Here is a 13,825-nt window from a genome sequence, read left to right as displayed (position 1 = left end):
ATTAATGCCGAGAGCCAGGCAGGGACCAACAAGTATTATATTTTAATGTCTTTTGGTATGACGCGGCTGGGGATCGAACCCGCAGCCTTCCGCTCTCCTGGTGGACGCTCTAACCACTACACCATGGAGGTGGTCCATCAATAAGTGACCGGCACACACTAACATGACTAATGCTAAGTGAACATACATATTTTTTGTCTGGATCCAGGATGATAGCTCCATAGGTTGGCACACTCATTTTGTAGGCTCTCCATTCTTCGAGTCGCTTGTCCACATGCTCTGCATGGATGGACAAAAATGGACAGTGGCGAAAAACTTATATGGTTAAGAAAAGTCTAATTCATCATAGAATGAATCAAGGCAGATAAAAGATTTTCAAACTTGAAAAGTTCAACAGGCTTTTAATCTTGGTAGGAGGAAAACTAATTTGGCATTGTGGCACAGTTTAGGCAAGGAAATATAACTTTGGCAATCTTCACATTCATGAATTAACATCAAACATATTTCAAGATGAACGTAAATATTATCATGCGTACAATTCCCCTAACAATACCATAAGTCATTAGGGGTGAAATACTATACTGCGGTATTAGTAGAACCTCAGTATTTTGCCTTCGGTTCGGTATACCGTAATGCAATCTAAATATTCAGTATTTTCAGTTATTGTTTTCAAATTATCATTTCTATCTAGTCATAAAATGACAGTTTTGTTCATCCAAAATAACAAAAATGATGGTTATTTTTTTCCATGTTATTAAACAATATGTAAGGTTTGGCTCTTGTCTTGTTTCTGCATTATAATCATTTCTCATACACCGAATTGAATTGAAACGGACCGAACCGAAGGCCTTGTACTGCAATACGTACTGTACCGTACTGTAGTAAAAGCGTACCGTTTCACCCCAAAAAGTCATACACTCTTTAAAACTTCCTGTATCATGGTTTCAAACCTTCATTAACCTCTTTTCTTAAAACTATTCTAGGCTTTATCGTCTCTTTATGTTTATAGAAAGGGATTCCAACGTTCAAATTATCAAATATTACGCAAAATCTAATGTGATATGTTAAAAGAAAGGATACTGTGTGAAGAGAAATCCTTGATTCCGCATGTCTTGAGTTCTGGATTTTCAGCACAGTAGAAGTCAAGATAAAACCAGTGTGCCAGCTCTACTTGGAAGAAGATGCGGATCAAGTCTTGACGTTCCTCTTCAGGGATATTGATGATGAATCGACTAGAAAAAGACATGAAACACAGAACTATAGGATATTCGAAAAGAAAGCCCCAAGGGACATAACTCTATGAGGCTTCGCTTGAAATAATGTTCAGTCGGTAGAGGGCACAAAAGTCGATTTAATGCAATGTTGCATTAATTCATTCAAACTTTTTAATTTAATATTGTAATCTAAACATGTATTTTTTTTTAATAAACTATATGGTAGCTTCCCTGAGGGCTGATAGTATTATTGAGAGAAATACATTAATTATTTTTAGAGAAGTGTGGTGTGAAATAGTGCCTTTAAAGTTTACAATGAGGATACCTGAAATAACGCGGCCGTTATAAAGTCTGGCATTAACACACTAGTCCAAAATGTTCATGGGAAAGGCAAATTTCATGGCGAATCTAAACACAATCTATCAACTGTATCTCGAATTTTGGAATGAATCAGTTAGATTTGTAATGACAAGGATTGGTGAACAGCTTTACCAGCTGTGTAAAAGGGTTATACTAGTATGGGGGGTCTAATTGGGTGTTTTCACCCTTCCCATGCAATTTAGGCAGGGAAGCTAAAGGTTAGAACAATATAGATATGAAGCATGTTTCAGTGTATTTCTTTTTTTTATTCTGACAATATTTTGATATGCATTTATTCATCACATAAAGTCTGTTGATTTAGCAGTTTGTTCGTTGTCGATAATAGAAACTAACTAGCATAACTAAAGACCTTTTAATTTATGATGTACAAGGACATGACTAGTGATTTGTGATTTGTATCCAGACAAAATGCGGACACACACAGTCGACAGCCTTGAACATACACTCATTTTAATGACAAACCTGCACAGGTCGTCCAAAACGTATCCGGGGATTGGAAATGCTGGAGTTGAAGGCTGGGTAGTTGATGTGGGAGGTGCTTGAGTTTCCATCTTTCATTTGTCAAAACTGAAAGTTATGTAGGAAGCCAATTTTGAAATTTCATATGAATCTCCGCCATGGTCACCGGAAGCGGAAATTGAGCTAGAATAAATAGTCTTTTCCAATAGAGAAGAATAATACATTTATGCACCTTATGCGAACAAGCACACAACGTTTCCCCACGTTCGACCATAACTTGAACACAATAAATTCTGTAGTTCTATACATGAGGCTCGTGGCCTATATACATGTACAGGAATAATATGATCTAACAACAATGAGATATCAGATTGGCACAAGTATAGGGTCCCTCTTCAGTGATTTCCTTCAACGAGGAAAGCATGAGGAAGGCACGTTGTACGTATAGCCTACTTTATCAAATCATACTGTTTACACACGAGTTGTTGCCACACTATTGGGGCTTTTTTTGGACTGATATTTGTAACTTTTCAATGACAGACTACTTCTATAAACGGAAAGGAAACGTAGTAATGTAAAGAACATTATGGGATACATACTCCGAGATTCTGCTCTCTTATAGATCTCTATATAACCAGGGAGACTCTTGTAGAGTATCCCTGATATAACGTATAGAATAAATGACATCACCTACCCCCTGTCTGTTTTAAAGGTACTTTTACATCCGAGGCATTATACTATGACTTGGAATGATAAGCAGAATCTCTTTTCATATCAAATATCAGCAAGAGTAGATAGAAATATTACATGCAGAGGCTTCAAGGAGAAAAAAAGTGCCTTAAACTATTCATAACTCAAACGAACAGCTAACTCATTTCGTCATAACAGTAGTTCGTTCGACTAAAATAATGTATCAAATTGTTTCTTCATGCAAATGAAATGGTCATTTATTATCCGTGGCTGTGCGACAGGTATAAACCGTTTCTCAACTTATCACGATGCTCTCCATCATGGATTTAGAAGCAGGTTGCAGGCAAATACAGGACAACTGCAGTCAACAAGACAAATCAATCCCTAGCAACGGAAGCTGAACTCTGATATATTGTCTAAGGAAACGATATACTAATAACCTTGCATTTCACACAACATGATAATAGTCATAGGAGATGACAACACAATGCTTCAATCATCTTGCCGACTGCGACTTTCAGGCGCAGAAAAGGATCAGGTCAAACTTCACCGACTACACAGACGGTACTGGTATTATTTTCAACTGCACGATCTCATGCAGGAATAAATATACAAGTCCTAAAGGCCCTCGTGCAGCACCCGACACTGTCCTCTGAAGCTTCCCCCAAACAGTCTGCATATTTGTAATCCAAACATTTTCAATCAGAAAAACATTCACTTTTGTAACCAGCCCGTTCATTCACTATCATAACGCCGACGCTGCCCACAACACTTTCCTCTTGAACATCGACTAACAAGACATAGCAGGATGCAGTCACCAAATCAACACAGTTCTTTGGGTACATACACATACTTCAGTGGATCACTTGTAGGCCTTGTTTAAATACTGAACGAAAATGATTTCACATCAAAGAACATAGCTGCTGACTTACTTGTGCCTGTCCCCTGCCTGTTGCAGCAAAAACTCCTTTGGCAGTACATCCCGAACGCTACACGTCCGTCAGACGCGTTCACCGACTATATCATGACGTCAGCTGATTGTTGACGTTTTTCGTTCATGACGAAATCACTTATGGGACACAGAAACGAATGACGCGGCGCCATTGTAGACGTCACAGACTCGAGCTTGGCGACATCACCACTCTATTCCAGAGCGTTTGTGGACCCATGCATGTATTTAGCAAGGGTGGTGATTTATTATTTGGGGCCGTGAGACAGGTATGAAGCCTTTGTCAACTTATCACGATGCTCAACATCATGTATTTAGCACAGGTTGCAGGCAAATACAGGACAACTGCAGTCAACAAGGCAAATCAATCCCAAGCAACGGAAGCTGAACTCTGCAGAAAACACTGACGTTGTTAGGTTCATATGCGCATAAATAGTTGAATGATGTGTCAAAGCAGAGGGCACTCATATTTTCATGTCAATGCTTATTTTCATCGAAAATAGAACCAGAAGAAAAACACTCTGAAATATCATGGCAACTGCCGTGTAGAAAAGCGGAATTCTACAAGCACAGACAACTGACTTCATTCAAACAAATATTTACAGAGGAACCAGTGTAATCACACCTGTTACCTACTTCTGCCACTTGTTGATATATTTTCTAAGGAAACGATATACTAATAACTTTGTATTTCACACAACATGATAACAGTCATAGGAGATGACAACACAATGCTTCAATCATCTTGCCGACTGCGACTTTCAGGCGCAGAAAAGGATCAGGTCAAACTTCACCGACTACACAGACGGTACTGGTATTATTTTCAACTGCACGATCTCATGCAGGAATAAATATACAAGTCCTAAAGGCCCGTGTGCAGCACCCGACACTGTCCTCTGAAGCTTCCCCAAACGGTCTGCATATTTGTAATCCAAACATTTTCAATCAGAAAAACATTCACTTTTGTAACCAGCCTGTTCATTCACTATCATAACACCGGCGCTGCCCACAACACTTTCCTCTTGATCATCGACTAACAAGACATAGCAGGATGCACTCACCAAATCAACACAGTCCTTTGGGTACATACACATACTTCAGTGGATCACTTGTAGGCCTTGTTTAAATACTGAACGAAAATGATTTCACATCAAAGAACATAGCTGCTGACTTACTTGTGCCTATCCCCTGCCTGTTGCAGCAAAAACTCCTTTGGCAGTACATCCCGAACGCTACACGTCCGTCAGCCCCGTTCACCGACTATAGAATCATTGTCTATGACGTCAGCTGATTGTTGACGTTTTTCGTTCATGACGAAATCACTTATGGGACACAGAAACGAATGACGCGGCGCCATTGTAGACGTCACAGACTCGAGCTTGGCGACATCACCACTCTATTCCAGAGCGTTTGTGGACCCATGCATGTATTTAGCAAGGGTGGCGATTTATTATTTGGGGCCGTGAGACAGGTATGAAGCCTTTGTCAACTTATCACGATGCCCAACATCATGGATTTAGCACAGGTTGCAGGCAAATACAGGACAACTGCAGACAAGAACACAAATCAACCCCAAGCAACGGAAGCTGAACTCTGCAGAAAACACTGACGTTGTTAGGTTCATATGCGCATAAATAGTTGAATGAAGTGTCAAAGCAGAGGGCACTCATATGTTCATGTCAATGGTTATTTTCACCCAAAATAGAACCAGAAGAAAAACACTCTGAACTATCATGGCAACTGCCGTGTAGAGAAAGCGGAATTCTACAAGCACAGACAACTGACTTCATTCAAACAAATATTTACAGAGGAACCAGTGTAATCACACCTGTTACCTACTTCTGTCACTTGTTGATATATTTTCTAAGGAAACAATGTACTAATAACTTTGTATTTCACACAACATGATAACAGTCATAGGAGATGACAACACAATGCTTCAATCATCTTGCCGACTGCGACTTTCAGGCGCAGAAAAGGATCAGGTCAAACTTCACCGACTACACAGACGGTACTGGTATTATTTTCAACTGCACGATCTCATGCAGGAATAAATATACAAGTCCTAAAAGCCCGTGTGCAGCACCCGACACTGTCCTCTGAAGCTTCCCCCAAACGGTCTGCATATTTGTAATCCAAACATTTTCAATCAGAAAAACATTCACTTTTGTAACCAGCCCGTTCATTCACTATCATAACGCCGACGCTGCCCACAACACTTTCCTCTTGATCATCGACTAACAAGACATAGCAGGATGCACTCACCAAATGAACACAGTCCTTTGGGTACATACACATATACTTCAGTGGATCACTTGTAGGCCTTGTTTAAATACTGAACGAAAATGATTTCACATCAAAGAACATAGCTGCTGACTTACTTGTGCCTATCCCCTGCCTGTTGCAGCAAAAACTCCTTTGGCAGTACACCCCGAACGATACACGTCCGTCAGCCCCGTTCACCGACTATAGAATCATTGTCTATGACGTCAGCTGATTGTTGACGTTTTTCGTTCATGACGAAATCACTTATGGGACACAGAAACGAATGACGCGGCGCCATTGTAGACGTCACAGACTCGAGCTTGGCGACATCACCACTCTATTCCAGAGCGTTTGTGGACCCATGCATGTATTTAGCAAGGGTGGCGATTTATTATTTGGGGCCGTGAGACAGGTATGAAGCCTTTGTCAACTTATCACGATGCTCAACATCATGGATTTAGCACAGGTTGCAGGCAAATACAGGACAACTGCAGTCAACAAGGCAAATCAACCCCAAGCAACGGAAGCTGAACTCTGCAGAAAACACTGACGTTGTTAGGTTCATATGCGCATAAATAGTTGAATGATGTGTCAAAGCAGAGGGCACTCATATTTTCATGTCAATGCTTATTTTCACCCGAAAATAGAACCAGAAGAAAAACACTCTGAAATATCATGGCAACTGCCGTGTAGAGAAAGCGGAATTCTACAAGCACAGACAACTGACTTCATTCAAACAAATATTTACAGAGGAACCAGTGTAATCACACCTGTTACCTACTTCTGCCACTTGTTGATATATTTTCTAAGGAAACGATATACTAATAACTTTGTATTTCACACAACATGATAATAGTCACAGGAGGTGACAACACAATGCTTCAATCATCTTGCCGACTGCGACTTTCAGGTTCAGAAAAGGATCAGGTCAAACTTCACGGACTACACAGACGGTACCGGTATTATTTTCAGCTGCACGATCTCATGCAGGAATAAATATACAAGTCCTAAAAGCCCGTGTGCAGCACCCGACACTGTCCTCGGAAGCTTCCCCCAAACGGTCTGCATATTTGTAATCCAAACATTTTCAATCACAAAAACATTCACTTTTGTCACCAGCCCGTTCATTCACTATCATAACACCGGCGCTGCCCACAACACTTTCCTTTTGAACATAGACTAACAAGACATAGCAGGATGCACTCACCAAATCAACACAGTCCTTTGGGTACATACACATACTCCAGTGGATCACTTGTAGGCCTTGTTTAAATACTGAACGAAAATGATTTCACATCAAAGAACATAGCTGCTGACTTACTTGTGCCTACCCCCTGCCTATTGCAGTAAAAACTCCTTTGGCAGTTCACCCCGAACGCTACACGCCCGTCAGCCCCGTTCACAGATAATACAATCATTGTCTATGACGTCAGCTGATTGTTGACGTTTTTCGTTCATGACGAAATCACTTATGGGACACAGAAACGAATGACGCGGCGCCATTGTAGACGTCACAGACTCGAGCTTGGCGACATCACCACTCTATTCCAGAGCGTTTGTGGACCCATGCATGTATTTAGCAAGGGTGGCGATTTATTATTTGGGGCCGTGAGACAGGTATGAAGCCTTTGTCAACTTATCACGATGCTCAACATCATGGATTTAGCACAGGTTGCAGGCAAATACAGGACAACTGCAGTCAACAAGGCAAATCAATCCCAAGCAACGGAAGCTGAACTCTGCAGAAAACACTGACGTTGTTAGGTTCATATGCGCATAAATAGTTGAATGATGTGTCAAAGCAGAGGGCACTCATATTTTCATGTCAATGCTTAGTTTCACCCAAAATAGAACCAGAAGAAAACACTCTGAAATATCATGGCAACTGCCGTGTAGAGAAAGCGGAATTCTACAAGCACAGACAACTGACTTCATTCAAACAAATATTTACAGAGGAACCAGTGTAATCACACCTGTTACCTACTTCTGCCACTTGTTGATATATTTTCTAAGGAAACAATGTACTAATAACTTTGTATTTCACACAACATGATAACAGTCATAGGAGATGACAACACAATGCTTCAATCATCTTGCCGACTGCGACTTTCAGGCGCAGAAAAGGATCAGGTCAAACTTCACCGACTACACAGACGGTACTGGTATTATTTTCAACTGCACGATCTCATCCAGGAATAAATATACAAGTCCTAAAAGCCCGTGTGCAGCACCCGACACTGTCCTCTGAAGCTTCCCCAAAACGATCTGCATATTTGTAATCCAAACATTTTCAATCAGAAAAACATTCACTTTTGTAACCAGCCCGTTCATTCACTATCATAACGCCGACGCTGCACACAACACTTTCCTCTTGATCATCGACTAACAAGACACAGCAGGATGCACTCACCAAATCAACACAGTTCTTTGGGTACATACACATACTTCAGTGGATCACTTGTAGGTCTTGTTTAAATACTGAACGAAAATGATTTCACATCAAAGAACATAGCTGCTGACTTACTTGTGCCTATCCCCTGCCTGTTGCAGCAAAAACTCCTTTGGCAGTACAGCCCCGTTCACCAACTATAGAATCATTGTCTATGACGTCAACTGATTGTTGACGTTTTTCGTTCGTGACGAAATCACTTATGGGGCACAGAAACGAATGACGCGGCGCCATTGTAGACGTCACAGACTCGAGCTTGGCAACATCACCACTCTATTCCAGAGCGTTTGTGGACCCATGCATGTATTTAGCAAGGGTGGCGATTTATTATTTGGGGCCGTGAGACAGGTATGAAGCCTTTGTCAACTTATCACGATGCTCAACATCATGGATTTAGCACAGGTTGCAGGCAAATACAGGACAACTGCAGACAAGAACACAAATCAACCCCAAGCAACGGAAGCTGAACTCTGCAGAAAACACTGACGTTGTTAGGTTCATATGCGCATAAATAGTTGAATGATGTGTCAAAGCAGAGGGCACTCATATTTTCATGTCAATGCTTAGTTTCACCCAAAATAGAACCAGAAGAAAAACACTCTGAAATATCATGGCAACTGCCGTGTAGAGAAAGCGGAATTCTACAAGCACAGACAACTGACTTCATTCAAACAAATATTTACAGAGGAACCAGTGTAATCACACCTGTTACCTACTTCTGTCACTTGTTGATATATTTTCTAAGGAAACAATGTACTAATAACTTTGTATTTCACACAACATGATAACAGTCATAGGAGATGACAACACAATGCTTCAATCATCTTGCCGACTGCGACTTTCAGGCTCAGAAAAGGATCAGGTCAAACTTCACCGACTACACAGACGGTACTGGTATTATTTTCAACTGCACAATCTCATCCAGGAATAAATATACAAGTCCTAAAAGCCCGTGTGCAGCACCCGACACTCTCCTCTGAAGCTTCCCCAAAACGATCTGCATATTTGTAATCCAAACATTTTCAATCAGAAAAACATTCACTTTTGTAACCAGCCCGTTCATTCACTATCATAACGCCGACGCTGCACACAACACTTTCCTCTTGATCATCGACTAACAAGACAGAGCAGGATGCACTCACCAAATCAACACAGTCCTTTGGGTACATACACATACTTCAGTGGATCACTTGTAGGCCTTGTTTAAATACAAACATGAATTGCAAAACAGATACCCCAGTAAATACATGATCATACAGTATTTCCATTCCTTTGAATTTCCATTCCTTTGAATTTCAATGGGTGCTGAAATTTTCGATTTCGTTCTAAGTTTCCTCGGGTTGGAAACATGTGAATTTACTTAGGTGGGGAAACACATGTAAATTTGCAAATATTTACACACCTTAGATATTTATGTATCATACCGGATTTCAGGGGTATGTATATGAACGGTTTATACACCTTCATCTTACCTGTACTCAAGCAAGATGATCATATGTTTTCATCATGTGAATTACTTGGTTCATGTAATTTCATTTTCACACATTTTAGTACGTTTGAAATCAACGTTCACATGACCTCAATATTCTTAGCACCAAAAGAGCCTGACAAAGAAAGCAGTATTACGCAAGTTCACACGCCTTATCAAGCTGCACTCGCTCTTGCTACCAGTATCAGTTACGCCTTGTCTGTGGTGTTGGCAAATCTTGTGAGGTGCATGTTTCGAAGGATTAAAAGTTTCAGTGGTGAACAAAGGGCGATGCGTTGCCCCTTTGTCCTCGCAAGTGTCCCTAGCTGTCCCAATAGAATAGCACTTTGTCTCTCTTGGAGCACAGCGAAATATGCTACACGAACCAACTCGTTATTTCTTAAGTCTGTTCAGCTCGCGCATCACTACTGTAAAATATTTTGTGGCGGTACATAATTTGAATATTATTGCACTGCATGTGACCTTCCTTAATAGTCTCACAGTGCCTGAACAATGTTATTTCTCCATTCGCTCAGCCTTTGCTGAAATAGCGCCATACATAAACTTAAAGGTCACATGCAACGTAAAACACAACTTCGCAGATTCTGATACCTTTCAGTATGGACTTACCGAAACAAATCATCAAAAAATGCAAATTCAACTTATAAAGTTGAAAAATAACGCGATGAAAAATAACGCGCGAAATCGGAGTTCAAACGATTCACTAATTTTCCCCCGACTTTTCTGGGGAAAACTGGTTTCAACAGCTGGGCTGCGCTCATAGCACGTGCTCAGTGAAATAGGTTCGCGCAACTTGGAAGCGGGTTGTCTGGTGAATACTCGGTGAAGGCTTTGGTGTGAGCTATTTTTCTAATGTTTTGTTGATATCTCACAGGCGCGAGCTTTTTATATGTTATGACAGTAAATAAACTGTTTATATAATTTCATTTGTCTATTTCACCACACGTTCTTCTTACCGTGTCACTTTCTCAGTTCGATACTTAAAAGCAATGTCATTATTTAGCGTTGACACAATTTCTAACTGTGATATAGATATGTCGTTGTCACAGACAAAACTCAATGTCTTGTTTTATTGACACCTGTGTGTCTGCCTGCCTGTCTGCTAATGACAATATTCAATACACAACTGCGATCACTGACCACATGCAATTTGAACTTAACACCAATCAGGCTATACACCATAAACAAAATGCATTGATTTATGGCCCGAGTTCGGTCTCTGTCACATTATGTAATTACACAGACAGGCAGGTGTGATACTTGAACACATGACATGTTATGATGTCTGTTGATTGTAAAATGTTATACACAAAAAATGAGCATGTATTTACAAAACCCAACATCTCTATATATACACACACAATGAGCCATGAGGGAATCTGCAAATGAACCAGCCGTTACACTTGAGTGCACACCCACCCGCTCTGACTGGGTTCGGTATCCCGGCTGCTTCGTTTCTTTGGGAAGTAAACCCAAGTACACAATATTGCACTTTTGATTTGCGATTGTACGCTTCTAATTTTGTTTATATGTTTTTTCATAACCAGCAATGTATATTATATGTCATGAATAAGTGATAATTGTGTTTTAATTATGTTTGATTTTTTGGTTGCATGTGACCTTTAAAGTTGTCCACATTTGTTTCACTAACGCAAAAGTATACGATAACAAACAATGCCATATCAAATTATATATTCTGTGAGACATGAAATGAAAAATTGTTTTTTATCGTGTAGCGATTATGACCGGATAGCACAGGCGGGTGCGTTCTCTGAGTATATCATAGGCATGTTGGATCTCCGTGCCTTTTGTGAAATTCGTCTATAATGTCCTGTTTAAATTGACGATCTATAACTCAGATTGCGAGTAAATATCACGTAAGTAATTGTGATGTCGCATTGGTGTAAATTTCCCTGTCGGAGAAGTCATTCTCACAAGATATATATGCCCTTGTTTGGAGAAGATCTATGGCTATTACGCCCCAGTCTTGCTAAACATCTTGTAGGCCTTTAGTCTGACACAGACGCAGACCTCGCATGTGCAATTTCAGATCTGACTGGGGCTGAAAATATCATTCCGACATGAACACAATATCTCAGTGTTTTCCTAAGTAAGTGGAGTGCTTTCTACAACATTGGAAATAACTGTATCGTTGTCCTTCTGATATTCCCCGGGGCGGTGGGGTAGCCTAGTGGTTAAAGCGTTCGCACGTCACGCCGAAGACCCGGGTTCGAATCCCAACATGGGTACATTGTGTGAAGCTCATTTCTGGTGTCCCCCGTCGTGATATTGCTGGAATATTGCTAAAAGCGGCGTAAAACCAAACTCACTCACTCCGATATTCCCCCGAACGGAAGCTCTACCCATGTAGGGTACAATGTCTAAGTTACAGAATTGTAGGGAATAGTCTTAAGAATTTTCTACTTTGACCACGATTCTTTGAACTTGTAACAGTCGTTGGAAAAGATCAAAAGAGAAAAGGGAAGTGCGCGATGTAACTGACGGACGTATATGGAGAACGTTTGAAGAGCTTTATAAATACAATAATAGAAATACCGGTTATGTTTAAAATGTACCCTCAATCTGATAGCCTGAGGGATTATTGTGAAAGATCGCAGTATGTATCATCATAAACGGGCCAAGATAAAAGTACATGTCATTCATCCCCACATTATATCCCTTTTATAGACACGGGACATCGTTGTTACAGGTAGGGCAAACACTTTCTTCTAAAGGTATCTGCCGGTTTCACGCTACATACATGTGTTCAGATTATCGAGAAAACTAGCGACGCAAGTTCTCCTCCATCACATCAGAGACCATATAATCCATCATATGGCCTTTGATCACACATATAATTGTATAGATACCCAGTGTTTATTGACAGCTATGAAGCAACTTATACAAATTTACGGCCGACAGTATCATATGCATTACTCTCACAGAGTTGTCATGGTAACGATAACTTGGCATACTATTTATTATTATATTCTTTAATCTTTCAAGCCACCTACATAAAAACCTGTTTTCATGATAAATATCTGCTAATCCTTGGCACGATTCCGACCATATTATGTGTTTGTGAATCATAATAAAATAGTGATGTTACAAGGCGTCCATGCCGCATCAACAACACATGCAAACAGGGGCGTAGCTACCATTATAAAAAACAGCTCGAGCTTACATATGATCTTTGCTAAAAAATAATTTTTCTTCTAATTCTTGCCCAAAATACCTACAAACACGTTCCATTTAAAAAGTGGAAATAACTCTATGAATCATACTGACTACAGTATTCTTTGATTAAAGCATTACCATGTACAGTAAACAGGTTATTCTTCACATCATAACTTTCGGTGATGATTGTTTTTCCATCGACATGTATGAGGATGTTTTGTTACAGTCATGATTATATGTGAATCATCACTGAAATGCAGTTGTTTATTTTTCATTTGTTTATCATTTATTTTAGAAAAAAAACACCAAATTCTCGATGTATGGTATTATATCAATGCAGCAGACATGTGTAAACTATGTCCAAACATATTTGTATATGAGGAAATCACATTTCAATTTCGACAATATTTTGAACCTATTGAAATCATCAAACGTCAAACGATAACTCTTCAAGTCTCATAAAAAATGAAAGTTAGGCAAGCCCTCAATACCACCTATAATATAAATCTTTGCACCCCATAGGGCTTACACGAAAAAATGGCTTTTTAAAACACCCAAAGAATGGTTTGTTGTCCAAATTTTTGGTTTTCCATATCTTGTCCCAGTCTGTATCACATTCACAGAACGATATTTTTTCCCCTTCCGTCTCTAGGAATACTCACTGCAGGGTTCGGGTTATGGAGTGCCATACCAAACACCCACAGCTGGCGGGACCAACATCTCCAGTAACATGTACTGCTGCCAACGCTTAA

The 13,825-nt window shown here is 40.1% G+C and overlaps 1 protein-coding gene across 1 annotated transcript in view; it reads right to left on the bottom strand.

Moving 5' to 3' along the window:
- The window catches only part of LOC124282444 (m7GpppN-mRNA hydrolase-like), a 28,712-nt gene extending 26,486 nt beyond the window's left edge, over positions 1–2,226 (bottom strand). The window contains 3 exon segments of the mRNA XM_046718429.1: positions 188–315; positions 1,081–1,232; positions 2,058–2,226. Of these exon segments, the coding sequence (XP_046574385.1) occupies positions 188–315; positions 1,081–1,232; positions 2,058–2,146 (369 nt within the window). The 5' untranslated portion in view covers positions 2,147–2,226.
- Between the last annotated feature and the right edge of the window lie 11,599 nt (positions 2,227–13,825).

This window comes from Haliotis rubra, unplaced genomic scaffold (genome assembly GCF_003918875.1).
Source record: "Haliotis rubra isolate DU_JTF1 unplaced genomic scaffold, ASM391887v1 Scf3, whole genome shotgun sequence".
NCBI lineage: Eukaryota > Metazoa > Mollusca > Gastropoda > Lepetellida > Haliotidae > Haliotis > Haliotis rubra.
Note: the sequence above shows the minus strand (reverse complement) of the source record. Positions and strands in the feature narration are given on the sequence as shown.